The 20,103-nt window shown below is 47.5% G+C and overlaps 1 protein-coding gene across 1 annotated transcript; it reads left to right on the top strand.

The window, feature by feature from the left end:
- Positions 1-4,468: 4,468 nt before the first annotated feature.
- LOC102254941 (trichohyalin-like) lies at positions 4,469-13,477 on the top strand. The gene is made up of 11 exons (XM_014535093.1): positions 4,469-4,732; positions 5,849-5,926; positions 6,075-6,186; positions 6,548-6,670; positions 10,424-10,605; positions 10,752-11,927; positions 12,341-12,421; positions 12,545-12,656; positions 12,746-12,891; positions 13,001-13,078; positions 13,445-13,477. Exons 1-11 carry the CDS (start codon positions 4,469-4,471, stop codon positions 13,475-13,477), a joined length of 2,385 nt encoding a protein of 794 aa, XP_014390579.1.
- The last annotated feature ends 6,626 nt before the right edge of the window (positions 13,478-20,103 follow it).

Here is a 20,103-nt window from a genome sequence, read left to right as displayed (position 1 = left end):
GTGGTCGTACGCTAATTACCATGTTTCTCTTTTATTAGTGTAGATTTAGGTTTTCTGATTCTTCCTGATTGAGTTTTGGAAAATTGTATTTTTCTAGGAATATGTCCATTTCATCCAGGTTGTCCATTTTATTATAATAAAGTCATTTATAATATTTTTTCACAGTTCTTTTGTATTTCTCTGGAGTCAATTATTTTACCTCTTTCATTTCTGAAATTTTTTATTTTGGTCCTCTTTCTCTGTTTCCTGGTGAGTCTGGCTAGAGGTTCATCAATCTTGTTTATCCTTTCAAATAACCAGCTCCTGGTTTTATTGATCTTTTATATTTTTTTTTTTTTTGGTTTTTATGTCATTTATTTCCATTCTGATCTTTATTATTTTCTTCCTTCTATTTACTCTGGGTTTTTCTTGTTGCTCCCTTTCTAACTCTTTAAGTTGTAGAGTTAGAGAACTTATTACCAGATTTTCTTTTAAGTAGGCTTATAGTGGTATGAACTTCCCTCTCAGTACTGCTTTCACTGTGTCTATTGATTTTGGATTATTGTGTGTTCATTTTCATTAGTTTCCAGTTTTTATTTTCTTCTTTGATCTATTTGGTAACCCATTCATTGTTTAATAGCATGCTATTTAGCCTCCAGGTGTTTAGTTGTTTTGAGTATTTTTATTGTACTTGATTTCTAATTTTATGCCATTGTGATCTAAGATGTTTGATATGATTTCAATTTTCTTGAATTTGGAGAAAGGTTTCCTGTGACCCAATATGTGGTCTATCTTTGAAAATGTCCCATGTGCACTTGAGAACATATATCCCATAGGTTTGGGGTGAAATGTTCTGAAGATGTCAATTAGTTCCACCTAATCTAGAGTGTCACTTAGAATTGCTGTTTCCTTGTTGATATTTGTTTCTAGATGATTTATACAGTGATGTCAATGGGGTTTTGAAGTCCCCCACTATGATTGTATTGGGTTCTCCAGACCTTTTAAAAATATATTTGGACTCTCCTTTATTAGGTGCATTTTTGTTGACCAGAGTTATATACTTCTGTTAAATTGATCCCTTTAGTATTATGCAGTGGCCTTCCTTATCTCTTGTTATGGCCTTCACTTTGAAGTCTATTTTGTCAGATATAAGTATTGCTTCCACAGCTTTTTTTTTTCTTTCTCATTTCTATTTCCCTGAAAAAATTTTCTCATCTCTTCAGTTTCAGTCTGAGTCCTTTGTTCTGAGGTGGGTCTCTTGTATCCAGCATATTAATCGTTCATGTTTTATTAACCATTCAGCTACTCTATGTCTTTTGATTGGAGCATTTAATCCATTTACATTTAAGGTTATTATTCATAGGTACTTGTTTGTTGTCTTTTTTATTCTTAATGCTGTGTTTCTTCTTCCCTTTCCATTTCTTCTTTTTACAACAGTTCCTTCACCATTTCTTGCATTGCTGGTTTGGTGGTAATAAACTCGTTAGCCTTTTCTTGTGTGTGTGTGTGTGTGTGTGTGTGTGTGTGTGTGTGTGTGTGTCTATGAAGCTTCTGATTTCACTTTGAATTTTGAATAATAGCCTTTCTGGATAGAATATTCTTGGATTCAGTCCCTTGCTTTTCATCACTTTGTACACTTCATGCCACTCCCTTCTGACCTGAAGTGTTTCTATTGAGAAGTCAGCTGATAGTCTAATGGGAGATCCCTTATAGGTAACTTTCTGTCTCTCTTGCAGCCTTTAGAATTCTTTCTTTGTCTTTAATATTTGCCATTTTAATTATGATGTGTCTTGGTGTAGGTCTTTTTGGGTTCATCTTGATTGGGACTGCCTGTGAAGCTCAAAATGCATATTGTGGCAGGCTGTACTACCGAGGACAGGTGTGGTTTTTTTTTTTCATTTTTTTTTTCTTTACCTGCACTTTAGGTGTAGAGCAGCTAGCTCCTCCCAGGAAAAATGACCATTCTGTTTTAGATGCATATGGACACCCCCATGCAGGACTCTTGGCTACTGCTTTTCCAAGTCTCCCTGCATTGCCTCCTACCCTAGTGTATCCTTAGGCACCTTGAGTTCATGCCTCCCTCCCTGCACCAAAAACCTTGGGAGAGTAGTTGCAAATGAAAACTCCCATGCTCTTGGTTTAGATGAAAATGAAAAGCAAGAAAACTGTGGCTCTCTCCAACCAACTAAGCTCTGCTGCCTCTAGACTCTGCCACCAGCAGCATCCCTTCCACCTTTAGTAGCTGGTTGGATGTTATGTGCACTGCAGGTCATGCTGCAGGTTGCAGCTTTGTTGTTTGGGCCTGTGGAGCCCAGCCTGGGATCAGGCTTCTGTGTTCTGAGGGAAAAGACCCTCCCCATAGTGCAACACTCCCTGCTTTCTCTTGGCTCCCCTCCTCTTGTGACCTTGCACTTCCTAACAGTTTCCAAGTGTTTGCTATAAGTCACCTCAGCTTGACCTCAGCAGTAATTCCTGGCTATTGCTTTTCCATGTCTCCCTGCCTTGTGTTCCACCCCAGCCTCTCAGGCACCTCAATTCCTGTCCTCTCTCTCTGTACTGAAGCCTCATGTGAGTCATTGCAAAAGGGTTAGAGCCTGACTTCCAGGCCTCTATCTTCTGAGCATACAAACCTTCTCGTTACTCAGCATTCCTACCCCTCAGCCTAGTGGTCTGCCGCCCCTGGTGGATCTGCTCCTCTTCAGGTGTTTTCTGTACTTCCAGGTGAATGTTCTCCAATTTAGTTGTATTTCCAGTCTAGACCTTTGATGAGGTGCTAGACAAGTCTGCCTATTTGGCCACCATTTTCTCCTCCCTACAAAGTGCTTCTTCTGATATTTCCAGTGCCCTCCTGACACCATTACAATATTATTGACTGTATTCTCTATGCTATACTTTTCATTCCTGTGACTGTTTTGTAACTACCACTCCATAATTCTTAATTCCTTCTTCTTTACCAAGTCTCCCAATCCTTTCTGCTCTGGCAACTATGAATCCATTCTCTGTATCTGAGTCTGTTTCTATACTGTTTGCTCATTTATTTGTTCTTTAGATTCCACATACGAGTGATATCATATGGTATAAATACCATATGGATATCATATGGATAAATCTTTCTCTGAGAGATTTTATTTTACTTAGAATAACACATTGCTACAAATAGTAAGATTTCATTCTTTTCATGACCAAGTGATATTTCATTGTGTAAATATACCTCAGTTGTTTTTTAATTCACTTGTCTACTGATGGGCATATGGTTTGCTTCCATAGCGTGGGTATTGTAAATAATGCTCCAGCAATCATAGGGGGTGCATATATTTTTATGTATTAGTGTTTTGGTTTTCTTTGAACATATTACCCAAAAGCAAAATAGATGAGTCATAAGGCACTTTCCATTTTTAATTTTTTGAGAAAACTCCATACTTTCTTTCAGTGGCTACACTGGTCTGCATTCCAACCAACAGTGCACAAGGGTTCCCCTTTCTCCACATCCTCGCCAGCACTTGTGTTTGTTGATTTATGGATGATAGCTATTCTGACAGGTGTGAGGTGATATCTTATTGTGGTTCTATTTTACATATGTCGGATGATTAGTGATATTGAGCATGTTTATAGATGTTTATTGGCCACCTGTATGTTCTGCATGGTATAGGGAAGATATTTTAATCAACTGATCCACCAAGCAAGGCTGTCGCTGTCCATTCTGCCAGGGGCAAATATGTAGCAGTCTGTAAGTGACACAGAAAGCAAATTCGCCATGTGCAAACTCTGGCGTGTGCATCAATGCGAAGAGCAGGTGGTGACAGCCAGGAAAAGGCCAGAGGATTATATATACTTCAGAAGGGGGGTCAGGGAGGAGTTTGTATGGAGGGTGGTGGCCGGCAGTGGTGCTGGCGAAGGGAGGGGCGGAGCAGAGTGGGGTCAAGTGCAATCTCGCTCACTGATCGAAGTTCATGCGCAAAGAGCATCTTGTGCATGGCCAGCGCACCCAGCATAGCTGGTGCATCCTCCTTTCCACGAGGTGGCCCAAACCCCCTGTGGAGGAGACGCACCCCTTGAAACCAAGACTATGCCTGAAGGATCCAGATAAGGGACCTGGGGACATGCAGTGAGTGAGCTCCAAGCACTGCCACCTGCTTGTTGGCAGCTGCCCAGTTCAGGACCAGCGCCACCTGGGGGAGGGGGTTGGGGGGAGGGGGCGGGTCCTGCTGGGTCAGTAGACTGCGGATCTCGCCAGCACTTTGTGTCAGAAGTGTACCCGCAAGGGCCCTTCCGGTGAACACAGGAGCTTGTGTGTACCGGTGCAGGGCGGGGCGTGGCGGGGACCACGCAGGCCAGGGCAGGAGGGGTGGCGAGGTGACCTCCACGTTAAGCGTGACGCTGTGCAGAAACCGAGGCCCTAGGAGGCGAGGGCCCAGGTGCTGCTGGGGCGGAGCAGCTACTGGACGTGGACCTTCTCTCCCAGGTGGTGGAAGCTGAGGCTGGGGACAAAATGAGTGCTGCAGAGGAGGCGGAGTCCCAGGTAGAAGCAGAGGCGAAGCCTGAGGAGCAGCGAGCAGAGCCAGGGCCCAGTGGGACAAGCAGCCGGCCCATACTGGAGGCGCTGGCGGCCCTTCAGGTCCAGCTGAGCACTGAGAGTGCCCGAGCCAGCAGGGCCTATGTTCAGGTGAAGCGCAAGACCTCTCGGCGTAGAAAGCCCGTTCTTGAGTGCAGAAGGGCCATCATCCAGTGCATCCCCAACTTCTGGGCCCAAGCTGTATCCTTGCCTGAGCCCTTCTGGCTTCACTGCTGACAAAGACCACAGGGAGTAAGTGGAGGAGGAGCCAGGAGAAGGTGAAGGGGAGGAGGACAGAGGAAAGGGCCTCCCCTCCCCGGTGGCACAGCACTGGGCGAAGCGAGGGCCGGCTTCTAGGTGTCAGGCCAGGAAGTATGGGCACAACGTACCACGCCACAATCAGATAGTGGAAGGACACCTTTTCTGGGCGGTGGAAAGATCCTTGGAGGTAGTGTTTTTTGTTTCTTCCTTTTTGACCAAAAAGCTCAGTGTAAACACTCAGCTCGTTTTAGCCAGGTTTAAGCCGAATGCTTCCAGTGTCCTCTCTCAACACATCAGATGCCCATAGGAATTCCGGGCAGGCTTCCTCCCTCCTTCCACAGTCCCACACACAGGTAAACACAAAGGAGCAGAGGTACACACACACACACACACACACACACACACACACACCCTTTTATTGCAACTCTTGTGCAATAAAAGGCTTATTTCCAACCCGGAATGCAGCCTTTGTGACCCACACGGATCTCTAGAAGATCTGTGCTGCCACTGTCTCTGGAGACCATACATTCCGTGTCAGCGATCCCAGGGACAAGGCCAGAGTACATGCAGACACCCTGAGCCAGTGGTTCTCAACCTTCCTAATGCCACGACCCTTTAATACAGTTCCTCATGTTGTGGTGACCCCCAACCATAAAATCATTTTCGTTGCTACTTCATCACTGTAATGTTGCTACTGTTATGAATCGTAATGTAAATATCTGATAGGCAGGATGTATTTTCATTGTTCGCGACCCACAGGTTGAGAACCGCTGCCCTAAGCACTGCGTCATCTGCACAGGCACACAGAGGACAGGGAGGGCTCAGAACATGTCTGGAAATGGACCCTCCCATTGTTAGGGCAGGAGCTCAGGTGAACATGAACCCACAGGTAGCATTGTTGTGAGCATGTGTGAAGAAAGGTGGGCGGTGAGGAGGTTGGAACAGGGGCAATGTCTGCCATCCACGGCCAACTCTCATATGCCCCCAGGATGGCTCCGTGGCTTTTAGCTGCCCATTTCGTTTCACAGCCTCTGAGAGCTCCTTGACCAAAAGCAGATCCGGAACCACCCGCAGATATCAGCCATCATCAGTGACGAAGATGAAGACCTGCTGAACTACTTGATCAATGTGGAGGTCAGACTGGGAGGCAGAGTGGAGCCTGGGATGGGGGCTCGGGCACCCGGTGGGACGTGTCTGAGCAGAAAGAAGGGGAGGGGAGGTGGGTGATTCCTGCAAGCAGGCTCACTCCAGAAGCTGGCAGACAAGACACTTTACTTGGCAGGTGAAGGAAGTGAGCCTTCCCAAATACCGCTGCAGGTTGATGTTTTTCTTCCGGAGCAACCCCTACTTCCTGAACGAACTGATCATTAAGCAATATGATGTCAGCCTTGCAGGTGAGTGACAGTTCCCAGGATGGGTCTTTGGAAGAGCAGGCAAATGGTGGGTGGGTGAGGATATCGGGCCGATGGGAATCCAGCCTTCCAACTTCCTTCCTGCAGGGTACAGGGCCTCTAGTTCCACTCCAATCCTCTGGTTCTGGGATTATGAACATGGAGCCCCCAGCCGCCGGCAAGACACAAGCAGCGTCAGCTTCTTCAACTGGTTGTCTAAACATACCCTGCCCGGGTCAGGCAAGATTGCTGAGGTGATACTGCTCTGGCCACTGTCAGAAAATGTGGTGGTGGAAGCCCCACGTGCGTGAAAAGCAGACTAGCAGACTGGTCTGGTCCCCCTCTGCCCTGTGTTCCTTCCTAGATCATCAGCGAGGACCTGTGGCCCAATCCTCTGCAGTACTACCCCGCAGATGCAGGACCCAGAGGAGGGAGCGGCAGAGGGGACCTGTTGGAGAGAAGGAGCCCTCCTGCTGGGCATTAAAAGGTGAGTAGTTGCCCCTGTGAATCTCCTTAGAAAAGTAAATACGGAAAACCAGGCCTGGGTAAATTGGAGGTACCCTAGTGCACCCGGAATGTGTGTGAGAGCAGCTAAGGGAAACTGGGAGTCCTGGTGCCCACAGAATGTAAGCAGATGGGGGCGCTGTAAGCACCATGGCTTTCAGGATGACTGGCCTAGGGCCCTGGGCAACAAACGTGGTTCCTCATCATGTTTCTGCAATCCTGTTGTCGGTGCTTTTGCCACCCACTTGGGCCTCTTGCCACTCCAGCGGAGTCCTACCTTCCCAGGCCTTACCCGTTTTCAGTGCCTCTAATTCACGTTTCTTTCAGTTTTTATACCCACTGCTCAGTTCCCCTGAGCTGAGCCCACAATGTTGGCACTGGCAGCAGGATCTGGACGAGAATATTGAAGTCCTGGGGTAGGAAAATTAAACAAGCCAGGAAAAGGCAAGGTGTACTGACTGTGGACATGTGCTTCAGAGGGGCCCAACACACCTTCAGGCGCATGCCAGTGCCTGTGAGTGTGGGTGTGTGTGTATAGAAGGGGACACTCCAGATTCAGAGGAGATGGAGCAGAACATCAAATATGGCCCCGAAGGACAGAAACTATGCAGTGTGTGCCCACACACCAAGGTTGGCTGAGGGATTCTGTCCATTCCCTTTACACAGGAGGAAAAGAGGAGAAAAGGATCGCCTGCGGAAGAGTCAGAGAGCATATGCCACCTAACGTGAGTGTCACTGAAAGAACCATAAAGAAGCTTGCAAGGTGTTGCTGTCTCTGCGTTGTTGGTAGCGGGAACATGTAATAGTATTGGGCACAAGACCTCACAAGGGGCTGGGGAAGCAGCATCTCCTGCATTTGAGCCTGCCTGGAAAGAGGCTGGGCTACACAAGAGGAGACACCAGGCCTCGAAGGCCTTCTGATGTTGTTCCCTTCTTTCAGAATGTCTGGAGGAAGAGGGAAGAATGGCTGACTTCTGATGACAAGTCTTATAATTCGGCCAGCGCACAGGGACCTTGTACACTACAGGAGTGCAGGGGGCGGACTTTAGATCCCAACCCTTAGGCTCTCAACTCCCTTGCCTTGAGCGGTCACTCACATAGACATGCCGTGGTCAGACAGAAGACAGCTGACCTTTTCAAGATGGGCGCTGTCCTGTGAATTGGAAAGTTTACAGGTAGAGCCACCCTCCCTGTGTGGGAAGAAGTGAGCAGGAGCATGGGTCAGAGGAGTTAGATGCCAGGGAGGATGCTAAGGCCTGGGTATATGGAGGCAGGTGTGCACTACAGCACCCTGCATGGGTTGCACTTGGGAAAGGGAAAAGGTCAAAGCTGTGTCAGTAGACCAAAGCCTTCCTTGTACACAGGCAACCACATAAGCCAATCAGAACATTCTAGAGGAGAAGAAACCTCAACACAACAAAGTTTATCTTCATGTCAAGCAAGGGTGAAACGTGAAACCCATTCCCAAAGGAGGCAAGCACATGAATAAAACTTGCCTTTTGTTAAAGCGGGGGACTGGCGTGCCTTTCTCCATTCCAGTTTTCACACTTAATTTTTGGCGAGGATTTTGGTGTGTGAGGAATATGCAGAGGATATGATGGGATTGGGGGTGCTGGTGAGCACTGCACCTGGAGTCCAGACTTGCCCTTGATCTTGGTTCAATAGAACTCATGATGTGGCCACCATTCCATTCCTCTTTTGGTAGCAGGGCTGTAAATGCTGCAAAGGAATCAGCTGCTGACTGAGACCTGTTTGTACATATACTGCCTGGGTGACCAACCCATAGCTTCAATGTGTTTCCCCGGAAGAGAGAGTATTTCTTACTGCTACTCTCAAAGACTTGTGTACCTTCCCAGCCTTAGAGGAGACACAAGTTTCTCTGACACATGAGAAAACCATTGTAGAAAGGAGTGGGAACACAAAGTTCCAAATTCCACTTGGTCACGTGAATGGGTGCCTATGAAAGAGAATAGGTCTTTTATTTACTAAGTAACTTTTCAAAAGAAGAGTTTTCTTTATTTAAGGCATTTTTCTGGCTATAGCTCACTAAAACCCAAGGTGGAGAGGGGAGGAGCGAAGGAGAGACAGTGGTGAGTAGAGAAATGGGAGACAGAGGAAAGTAATGAACAGATTGAAAATGACAACCTAAACACAGTCAGAATGAGCCCCCTTTTTTTGGCCATTGTTCTTTTAAGCATTTAACTTTGCATGAATGGAGCCACAGGCCTTCCTGTGACCTGCAGTTTGGATCTCAGATATGTAATAGCCTGGGATAGATAGCCTCGACTGCCCAGGGCACATGTCCCTGTCTCTTACTAGGGGACTTTTGGGTCAATAGGAAAGTGATCAGAAAAGTAATTCAGTAGTATAAAATTCTGGTTAGTCTTCAATGAAAACAATAGGAGATGACCCCCACCTAAGGGCCTATGAGGTATTAGTGTTGGGCTCTCTGGGGACTCTTGGCCTGCAGTTGGGAAGCCGTTGCCAGTTGGGGAAAATGAGGGGTAGGGTTGTGTAGTTTGTTTCTTGCCTTCTCACTGATTGGAGGACATGTGCAAAGACCAGGTTGTGTGGCCAGCAAACTGCCCTTGCTCATAGCAACTTTTATACCACCTGCTGGTACTCCAAATCCCTGAGAGTATGTACCCAAACACAGTGTCACAATCAAGAATCCTGATCAGGATAGTGGCAGGTACATGAACAGTGGGCTCCACAGGTTATCAGACCAGATATTTTCTTTTCTAAAAAAATTTATTTCAGCCCTAACCGGTTTGGCTCAGTGGATAAAGCGTCAGCCTGTGGACTGAAGGGTCTCAGGTTCAATTCCGGCCAAGGGCATGTACCTTGGTTGTGGGCACATCCCCAGTAGGGGTTGTGCAGAAGGCAGCTGATCAATGTTTCTCTCTCTCATCGATGTTTCTAACTTTCTATCTCTCTCCCTTCCTCTCTGTAAAAAATCAATAAAATATATTTTTAAAAAATTGATTTCAGAGAGGAAGGGAGAGGGAGATAGAGATAGAAACATCAGTGATGAGAGAGAATCATCGATTGGCTACCTCTTGCACACCCTTGGGCATATACACTGACTGGGAATCGAACCTTGATTTCCTTGTTCATAGGTCGACACCCAACCACAGAGTCATGCCGTCCAGGCAGTCAATTACTTTCAACACTTGCTCTTTGGAATCTGGGCCACATGGCTCAGAACCTGGGTCACATGGCAAGTAGGCTGGGTCTAGGAAACTTCAGGGTTCTCCAGTTATTTGTGTTACCTTAGTTCTCAAGGGAACTTTAAGTAATAGAGGTCATCAGGATGCAGTAGTGGGTATAGGTCAAGACTGCCAAGAATGCTTTTAAGGACTTCATGTTGGAGGAAGTATAGGAAACTGAGACCCCAGAGGTGAGGGCACAGGTGATATTGAGGGCAGAGTTGTTGCTTGAGATGTAGGACCCTGCATAGGTTGTGGAAGTCAGATCAGGGATGAAGTGCTGGCAGAAGGAGAAGTGGTGGCCATTGAGGAGTTTTCTGGTTACCACAGAGGAAGTAGAGGAGCAGTGGGAGTAGGAGTAGGAGCTGAAATGGGAGTTGGTGGAGGAGGCAAATGGTTAAGGGCAGAAGGGATAGAACTGTGGGAGGAGAGTAGAAAGATTCTTGAGCTGTAGTTGGGAGGAGAAGGTAGTTGTGGAGGAGGATTGAGAAGAAGGTCAAGGAAAAAAAGGGGTGGTGCATTTGAAGGAAACAGTGGAGGAGGAGCCGGTGGATGGGAGGGGGTTGTGATAGAGCTGGAGGCTGTGAGGAAGGAGTTGGTGCTGGATGTAGAGTTTGTGCTGGAGGTGGAGGACTCTATGCAGGTAGTGGAAGTATCAGCAAAGGAAGAGGTGGTGGTGGAAAGGCAGGAATTTGTGCCATATCTAGAAGTGGGGAGGAGGTGGTGGCTGAAGAGCACTTGGTGGAGGAGAAGGAGTTTGGGGTAGAGCAGGGGCCCGAGAGTGAGGAGCATTGGGAAGTGGAGTAGATGGAGGGAGAAGTGGCAGCATCTGATGAGATTTTGGGGGAACTGGAGGTGGGGAGGGAGGAGGAAGTGGTGGCTGAAGAGCAGTTTGTGCAGGAAGAGGAGAGTGAGATGCAGCAGGGGTCTGAGGAGGAAGGGCTGGAGGGGGAGTTGGTGGTACAGGAGCAGTTTTTCGTGGAGGGTGAGTACCTCATGCAGGTAGTGGAAGTGGTAGCAGGGAATGAAGTGTTGGTGGCAGGGGAAGAAATCTTGTGGGAACTGGAAGTGTGGAGGGAGGTGGAAGTAATGGCTGGAGAGGAATTGGTGGTAGAGGAAAAGGATCATGAGATCCAGGAGGGGACATACGGGGAGCAGGAATGGGTGGACGAGGGGATGGAGAGGGAAGTGGCAATAGGAGAGGAGATTTTTTTGGAGCTGGAGGTGGGGATGGAAGAAGAGATGAATGCTGAGAAGGAGTTGGTGGAGAAGGAGGAACATGAAGTCCAGCAGGAGGAAGAAAGCAAGGAGCAGTGTAGGGAGGAAGAAGGCCTAGAGGGGGATGTGGTGGCAAAGGAGCAGTTTGTGAATGGAGAGGAGGGTGAGGTGCAGCAGGGGCCTGAGAGTGAGAACAGGGAAGACAAGGAGGTCCTGGAGGGGGAGTTGGGGGCACAGGAACAGTTTGTCCTGTGGCGGGAGGGCCTCATGCAGGTGGTGCGGGTGGTGCCAGGGCAGGGCATGTGGGCAGGGGAGGAGGTTTTCCCAGATCTGCAAGTGGGGAAGCAGGAGGAGGTGGTGGATGAAGAGCTGAGGGTGAAGGAACAGACTGAGGTCCTGCAAGGGCCTGACCACCAGGAGGAGGGATGGATGGAGGAGCAATTAATTGCAGGGGAGCAGTTTGTCCCCAAGGGGGAGGGGGAGAATGCCATGAAGGCAATGGAGCAGGTAGGCGAGGCAGAGCCACAGTCAGAGGCTGAAGCAAAGCCACAAGAAGAGAAGCCAGTGCAGCAGGAGCAGGCTCAGTCAGGATCTGGGGGCAGGTGCACCTGGTCACCATTGGAGGTGCTCCAGGCCCTTCAGTTGGAGATGGAGCCCGTGAATGAGCAAGCCAGCAGGGCCTTCTCTCGGCTCAGGCGCAGGACATGGCAGAGGCGCAAGCCCTATTTCGAACTGAGAAGCCTCAATATCGGGCACATTCCTGGGTTCTGGCCCACAGCTGTATCCTTGAGGGTAGAGGAGCGGGACCACAAGGTGCATGGGGCAGTGCAAGAGAAAGGTGTCAGTGGGGATGGTTTGGATAGAAAAGACACATTGAGGGCAAGCTCGGGGCAGTGCACCCCAGTCTGGCCCAGGATCCTGGAGACGCCCTCTGTCTTATACAGGCACCATAGAAGCGGTATCTGGGGGTCCAAGGGCAGAGCTCAGGCCGTCTGTATGTCCAGTTCCTCAGTCAGAGGCAGGAATGTGTGATGTGTAGCCTGTCAAGCCCTCAGCACAAAACAATCTGGTGGGCATCAGGGTCTGTCAGGAAACAGAGTGGCGCTGTGCCCCTTTCTGCCTTTTCTGGAGAAGGAGTGGCCTTAAGGGAAGGAGAGGCCAGGCCAGGCTGTACTTTCTAGCTGGTCCATGCCCAGCTCCCAGGGTGCAGGCTCCTTGACCCAAAGCAGTTTGTCAACCATCCGGAGTTGTCGGCCATGATCAGCGTCCAAGATGAAAACATGCTCGGCCACATGATCGATTTGAAGGTCAGTCCGCCTGCTCCAAGGAGCAGTGGAGGGCAGGTGGGGAAATGGCCTGTCCCTGAAAATGGCTACAGGCGGGAGCCCTGGGCTGCAACTTCACTCTCTGGATCTACTTTCCTTCTGCAGGTGAGGGAAGTTGGGTATCCCGGGGATTGCTGTACCATTAGCCTGTGCTTCCGCAGCAACCCCTACTTCCGCAATGATGTGATTGTGAAGGAGTATCTCATCACCCTCACAGGTAAGAGGAGGCTCCCTGCATGGGCTGCAGCTGGTGGTGGGCAGGGTGGGAAGGCGCTGTGCCCAGCTTCACATACCCGTCTCCTGCAGGATACAGGGCGTCCCGTGCCACTCCCATTCAGTGGTACCAGCATTATGAACGGGAGGCCTACAGCCGCAGGCACAATGACAGCACCTTTAACTTCTTCAACTGGTTCTCTGACCACAGCATGGCAGGATCTGGCAGGATTGCTGAGGTGGGACGTCACTGGTCATGCCAGCATACAGCTTCCTGTGTCTGCCTGATGCTTGGGTTTATATTCGGGTCCCTGTCCTCTCCTGACCCAGCCCTGTTTGCCCTACCAGATCATCAGCAAGGACCTGTGGCTCAATCCCCTGAAGTACTATGAGAGGACGATGGCCCCCAGTGAGCAGACAGGACGGGTGAGGAGGGGCTGCCTGGGCTCTCCCCCGGTGTGCTGCCAGGTTCCTGGGCCATTCCTTTTCTCTCACAGGGACACCTGGATGCTGGGAGGGATACAGCCTGGGACACCAGGTCCTCAGGGTGTGGGCGTGAGACAGGAACTACCAGCACAACAAGGGCAATGCAATTCCAGCTCAGGCAGGGGAGGCTTAGGCAGGAGGAGGGAGTGTGCATGTCCACTGTCACTCAGAATCAAAGATTCCTTGAGCCACTCCTCTGAACTCTCCTTCCAGGCCACCCACCACACACTCAGCACCCTCAGGCCTTGCCACCTGCCCCTCAACAGGGGCTGGCATGACATGTTCTTCCTGTACTCCTTTCCACAGGTGTCTGTGAATCTTCCTCATGCCGAGGCCTAGACTGCTGTGCCGCCACGCCAGGTTGCTCTATTGCTGCTCACCACCATCCCCTATTTCGCTAAGGTCTCCTCTTCCTCCCAGGGCCAGTGGGAGAGGCCTGCTCATTATCAGTAGGTTAGGGTGCAAACTGTCAGCCACAGAGCTGGAGGAATCCTTCGGGATCCCAGTTGCCACAGTCACCCCCTTTCCATGTTTGGGCCGGGAACAATTACTTAATACTCTTTAATAATGCTCAGAGAAGATACCCGACCCTATTGGTGTGTTTAGGGGAACTCCCAGAGTTGCTGAGGAGTATGAGGGACTGTCTGCTTTATTTCCAATGACAGTGGAGCACATGAGGTGCTTTTTTCAGATAAGCATGTCCTTTCAAGTAGACATGGTTTTCAGGCACAGGAAAGAAGCGAAGAAGGTCCCTGCAGCAAGGTACTCAGACATGGAGACACCCAGAGAATGCAATAACATAGACAGCAAAATAAAATAGCATCAAGTCTGCTTGCCTGCGTGTGGTTTGTGCATAGGTTGCGACTTTTCTATGGGCTCTCTGGAAATCACCAGTTCCTGTGAGGGCATGTCCGCCCTTGCAGTTGCAGAAGTGGGTATGTTATGCTTTGGGATTGCATGGGAAGCAAGAATTCCTCCTGTATGGTGGTGACTGGGGAGGAAGACGAAGTAAGAGAAGGTCCACTAACATGGACTGAGCTTTTTACTCAATGAGATAAGGAAATTCAAGGAAGGGCCCTGGGAGCAAGGTTCAGTGCTCTGGATGTCCGAGTATCCTCCCTGTGGGAAGACAGCTCGCACATTCAGATCAGGCAACCTGGAGGAAGTCTGAACATACATTTCACAGTTGAACCAATGCTTTCTATAGAGCTATGGCATATACACACCCTCAGTCACAGACATAAGCTTCTACACCAAGTTGTGTCGGACCATCTCTTAATATCATACAGACACCAATCCAGAACACTTTGCCTCAGGACATTCTGTAGTGTGTGGATTCCTGACCACATGTAGTAATTATTTTACAACAGAAGTTCGGTTGGCTTTGAGACTATGTATATTAAAGTTTAGGGCAATGAAACAAAAAAAAGGATTTGGTACAAAAGAAGCAACAGGGGAGGACATAAGCAGTTCTCTGCTATGTCTATCTAGAAATATTAGATGAAAAAAGTATGCTACTGGGGCTGCTTTTGCTCACTGGGAAGTGAAGGTCACAGTGACAGAGTGAGACATGGTGGGGCTGTTTTAGCTCACTGGGAAGTGAAGATCATAATGATAGAGTATAGAATATTGGGGCTGCTTTACCTCACTGGATGTGAAGGTCAGTATGACAGAGTGAGCCATGGTGGGGCTACATTAGCTTAATGGGAAGGTCAAAGTAACAGAGTGAAGCATGGTGGGGCTGCTTTAGCTCACTGTGACTTGAAGGTTACCATGGCAGAGTTGGCTAAGGCAGGAATGCCTTAGCTCACTGGGATGTGAAGGTCATTGTGACAGAGTGAGCCATGGTGGGGATGCTTTAGCTCACTCAGAATTGAAGGTCACTGTGATAGAAGTGAGTCATGCTGGGGCTGCTTTAGCACACTGAGAGTGTGGGTCATTGTGATAAATAATGCTTGGGGTGGCTGTTCAATTCACTGTGAAATGAAGGTCCTAGTGACAGTGTGAGCTATGGTGGGTCTGCTTTAGCTCACTAGGAAGTGAAGGTCACAGTGACACAGTGAGTCATGGGTGGGCTGCTGTAGCTCCTGGGAAATGCAGGTTACAGTGACAAAAGTGAGCGATGGTGGGGCTACTTCAGCTCACTTGAAGGTGAATATCACAGTTACAGAAGTGAGCCATAATGGGGATGCTTTAGCTCATTGGGAAGGGAAGGTCACAGTGACAGAAGTGAGCCGTGGTGGGACTGCATTAGTTCATTGGGAAGGGAAGTTCACAGCAACAGAGTGAGCCATGGTGAGGCTGCTTTAGCTCACTGGGGTGTGAAGGTCACAGTGACAGAAGTGAGCCATGGTGGGGATGCTTTAGCTCATTGGGAAGGGAAGGTCACAGTGACAGAGTGAGCCATGGTGGGGCTGTTTTAGCTCACTGGGGTGTGAAGGTCACAGTGACAGAAGTGAGCCATTGTGGGGCTGCATTAGCTCATTGGGAAGTGATGGTCACAGTTGCTTAAGTGAGTCATTTTGGGTTGCCTTAGCTCCTGGGAAGTGAAAGTAACAGTGACATAAGTAAGCTAAGGTGAAGCTACTTTTGCACACTTGGAAGTGAAGGTGATAGTGAAAGGGCATGTCATGGTGGGACTGCATTAGCTCACTGAGAAGTGAAGATCACAGTGGCAGAGTGAGCCATGGTTGGGCTGATTTAGCTCACCGGGATGTGAAGGTCACAGTGACACTAGTTAGCATGGCACTGCTGCTTTAGGTCACTGGGAAGTGATTGGCAGCTGCTCTCAGCTCCCTGGGAACTCAAAGATTGGGTCCTTGAAGATAGGATCATGGGGTAAGCCTTTGACTAGCTGCCATTGTCCTTTGCTCCCCTGTTCCAAATCTCATGGGAACCTTCAGAATTAAGGAGGAAGTAAAAAAGTCATGCTTGATAAGGGGCATGAGTGTACTCCAGAGCAAGACTGCACAGACTCATTGTCCTGATGGCTTTTTATTGTTTTGTGTTGTTTTCTGTAGACAAGAATATAAAAGATGTATATAAGCAGAATATTAATCAGCTTTTTAAGTGTCTTTTAACATGCTTATGCATCAAAATGAGTGTATGGGACAGTTTGAAATTATTCTTTGGTCTGTTTTGCTTCTGTCTTAGGTCTCTCTTGTTTTTATGTGTGTTTTTTTATTGTTCGTTCTCCAACTTCATCTGTCCTTGGATTTAGCTGGCACAAATGTCATTAAATGGGTTTTTATTCTCCACTTTCTCAGGCCAGAGTGATTTATGCTATGTATTCTGTGGTTAGGGAAGAGGGTATAAGCCATTTTTTTTCAAGTGTCCTTGGTTAGGCAAGATAAGGTCTTGTAATTCACAAGCTGGGTGTATTAGTAAGTTGACAAATTTTGTTGGCTTGTTTAATTTTCTTTTCTCAATTTTCCAATTCCACTTGCCCAGGTATTTTCTAAGCTTTTTACTATCTTGCCTCACTCTGACTCATGGTGTCAGTACACCTTGCCCTAATTTGACCTGTTTACTTTTCTTGACATCAATATGGTCTTCATGTGGACTCTGTTGTTCATCTATGAGGCTCTTTTTAGATATAAAGTGCACAGGGAAAGGTGAGTAGATCCTGGGGTGGGGTTGTTTAACCAGCAACATCCAGGTCACCCACCATGTATTAAACAGTTTCTTTGCTGACACTATGTTTAGTATTAATTTTAGATAGGCTTAAGCTCTTTGTCCCAGGCCCTCTATCAGTTGCACACTTCAACATGTAAACACCACCATAAGTAGTACCCTTTCTTTCTTTATTAAAAAAATATATTATAATTATTTCAAAGAGAAAGTGAGAGGTAGAGAGGTAGTTTAGGAACCATTTCAGGTCTTTGGATAGTCAAGGCCAAAGGGAGCACAGAGGCCTTGTAATTAATATAGTAGAATGGCCAAAGGCCTCTCTGAGCATGGGCCTAATTGGGATGTCCAAGGACTCTGAGCCTGGAAACCATAATCAGGCAAAGATACCAAGCCAGTGCAAAGACATAGGGTACACTGTGCCCTTCAGTAGCCAAAATGATTTATGTCACTGTTGGAAACAAGCCTTATTTGTCTCTTGAGTAGTATACAGGTTACTGACCAAAAGCATGAGAAGTCTACTAGAGAGAGCAGATGATCAGAGGCTAGAGAGAGCTCAGAGAAGAGAGTTGGTAGGCACAGAGAATGTAGCCCTTATGTGTGCAGGAGAGAGGAGAGCTCAGATGGAGCTGATACTGCTACGATGTAAGGTTAAGAGCTCACAGAGAACTCAGATATAGCTACCCTGTTAACCAGCCAGTGAGCTGAGCAGGGGAGATAGGAGAAGCTGCTGAGCCAGAGAGCTAAGAGAAGCTGCTGTCGCTGAAGCTCTAAGGGAGAGCTCAGGCACTGCTATGTAAAGCTAGGAGTCTAAGGAGCAGCATGCGGCTGCTCAGATAATAGCTGTGGGTACAGAGACTGATTCTGCTTTATGGGAAAGATATGTATTTACCAGCCAGTGTCCGGCTGCCTGCATATATGGAATTTGATGTATATGACTGGCTTTCTTGCCACTGGCTTCTGCAATAGTCACCTTATACACCCACAACCTCTCCTGGCTTCTCTGTCTGCTGTGCCACCAAGAATCGGCCTGCATCGCTCACACTGGTTGGACTAAGTTCCCAACAGTTAGTATAGTGGGCAGGGTTCAAAAGGACCTGCCCTGGTGTAGTCAAATGGGAGAATTTTGAAGAATATGAGGACTCATTTCCACTCAGAGAAGCAGATTCATGCAGTGCTCCTGCATGCTCTGATAAAAACATCAATGATGAGAGAGTATGATCAGCTGCCTCCTGCATGCCCTATTGAAGTGTGCCACTGTGGGATAGCAATTCAGAGAGATGATCTTTTTTATTGCTGTGTTCTTAGAGAATTCCATTTCTTATAGAAGACTGAGTATTTCCATTCCTGGCATGAACTATAATGGATGATTTATATTTCTTGAAAATTCTGTTGGGGAATGTCATTGACAATTTTTCTGTTGATGACCTCTTTTGGGACTATGAGAGATCTTTCCCTTCTGCCTCTTGCTGCATTATTGTGAGGTTTCCCTTTGTTAATTTTCACATTGCCTTTGACTCAGATCTTTTCCCAAAGCAAATCAAGAGTCAGGTGTCCTTCATTTATCACCTTTTGTCCCAAAGTGCCAGAAAGAACCTGTCCTAGGTGTCATGTCCCTGTTGGAGGGAAATTGCACAGATTAGAATCCTAACAAGGAGACATACACAGATTTCCTCCTAGCTTTGCAGCAGCTCAGCACAGTCTCTCAAGAAAAAGCCTAAACTTCCAGTTGTATCTCACAAGACCTAGATAACCATTCCCAGTTTCACTTTGTAAAAGCAGCCTGGTCCTAGATAGCACTCCAAGTTTCCTCCCACAGACCCTTTGGAAAAGCAGCCTCAGCAGTTTCTTTTCTACAAAGATGTTTCCTTTGTTTTCCATAGTTGCATATGGTGTCACCATAGCTTGCATGCCAGAAATTTAATACTTTTCTGTTCTCAAATAACTAATTTTTTGTTACTAAAAGAAAATAAATGTTTTGTTTTTTAGTAATGCTATCAGTACAGTCTACCAATTCTGATGTTGAGGATAGCATGCATAATGAACTGTGGGTAAAACTGACAAAACTGCAGAAATTTGGTAAACCACCAGCTTGGTCAAATGTGTTTCCAAATCCCTAAAGGTGGTGGAGAAGTTTCCCAAGTCTGGGTAATCTCCTTAACAGAAATTTGGCTGCAGAAAAACCAGTGGCCTGTGTACACGGAATAGCTTTGATGTAGTGAGAAAACGCACAGAGATAGACTGAAAATTTTATATTCATGGCTTGTTAGAAGCAGCATGAAATTCACTTGTCAAAACTCAAATGGTGCTTTTGGCAATTTTCAGTGACCTGGAGTCCTGCTAACATGTTTCCCTGGATGGCCTAGTGGACAAATGGGAAAAGCAAGGTAGGCACTTTCTATTGCCTTACTGATATTTCCCAACCAAAGGTGCCATTCGTGAACCATTTGTCAATATACAAATAGCAGTAACATGTGAGAATTTTGTAACTTTGTAAGAAAGGCTTGTTATTTGTCCCAAAAGAGAGTTATCTTTATTGACTGACCCAACACTTACTTGATTTACAACATGTTCCTTTTGTGGGGTTATGATACATTTTGAATCAATTTGTCTGAATTTCTTGTCACATTGAGAAGAATTCATTACAGCAGGACACGCATGCTAACATCATTTTATTTATTTATTTTAAAAAATATTTATTGTTGAAAGTGTTAAAAATGGTCCCTTTTTCCCCATTGAGGTCTCTGAGCCTACCCCACACCCTACAACCAGACCTTAATGTTCCTATTGTTTGTGTCCATGGCTTAGGCATATATGCATACAAGTGCTTTGGTTCATTACATCCACCCTCCCTAAACGTCCCCCTGAAGTTTGACAGTTTGTTTGATGCTTCTATGTGTCTGGGTCTATTTTTGTTCATCAATTTATGTTGTTCATTAGATTGACATATGAGTGAGATCATGTGATACTTATCTTTGTCTGACTGGCTTATTTCAATAAACATAATGCTCTCCAGGTCCATCCATGCTGTTGCAAATGGTAAGAGTTATTTCTTTTATATAGCTACTAGAGGCCCGGTGCACAAAAATTTGTGCACTCGGGGGGCGGGGGAGGGGGGGTCCCCCAGCCCGGCCTGTGCCCTCTCACAATCTGGGACCCCTCGGGAGATAACGACCGGCTGGCTTAGGCCTGCTCCTGGGTGGAAGAGGGCAGGCCCAATCCCTAAGTGCAGCCCCTGGTCAGGCTCAGAGCAGGGCCAATTGGGGAGTTGGGGCGCCGCCCCGTCATGCACAGAGCAGGGCGGATCGGGAGGTTGCGATGCCACCCTCACTCACGCT

Source organism: Myotis brandtii, unplaced genomic scaffold, assembly GCF_000412655.1.
Source record: "Myotis brandtii unplaced genomic scaffold, ASM41265v1 scaffold1377, whole genome shotgun sequence".
Lineage (NCBI taxonomy): Eukaryota > Metazoa > Chordata > Mammalia > Chiroptera > Vespertilionidae > Myotis > Myotis brandtii.
Note: the sequence above shows the minus strand (reverse complement) of the source record. Positions and strands in the feature narration are given on the sequence as shown.

Excerpts from the sequence above, each read along its gene's own strand:
- LOC102254941 (XM_014535093.1), top strand. The coding sequence starts at position 4,469 with ATGAGTGCTGCAGAGGAGGCGGAGTCCCAGGTAGAAGCAGAGGCGAAG. Across the intron at positions 5,927-6,074 it reads ACTACTTGATCAATGTGGAG|GTGAAGGAAGTGAGCCTTCC; the intron begins GTCAGACTGGGA and ends TTTACTTGGCAG. Across the intron at positions 12,422-12,544 it reads GCCACATGATCGATTTGAAG|GTGAGGGAAGTTGGGTATCC; the intron begins GTCAGTCCGCCT and ends TTCCTTCTGCAG.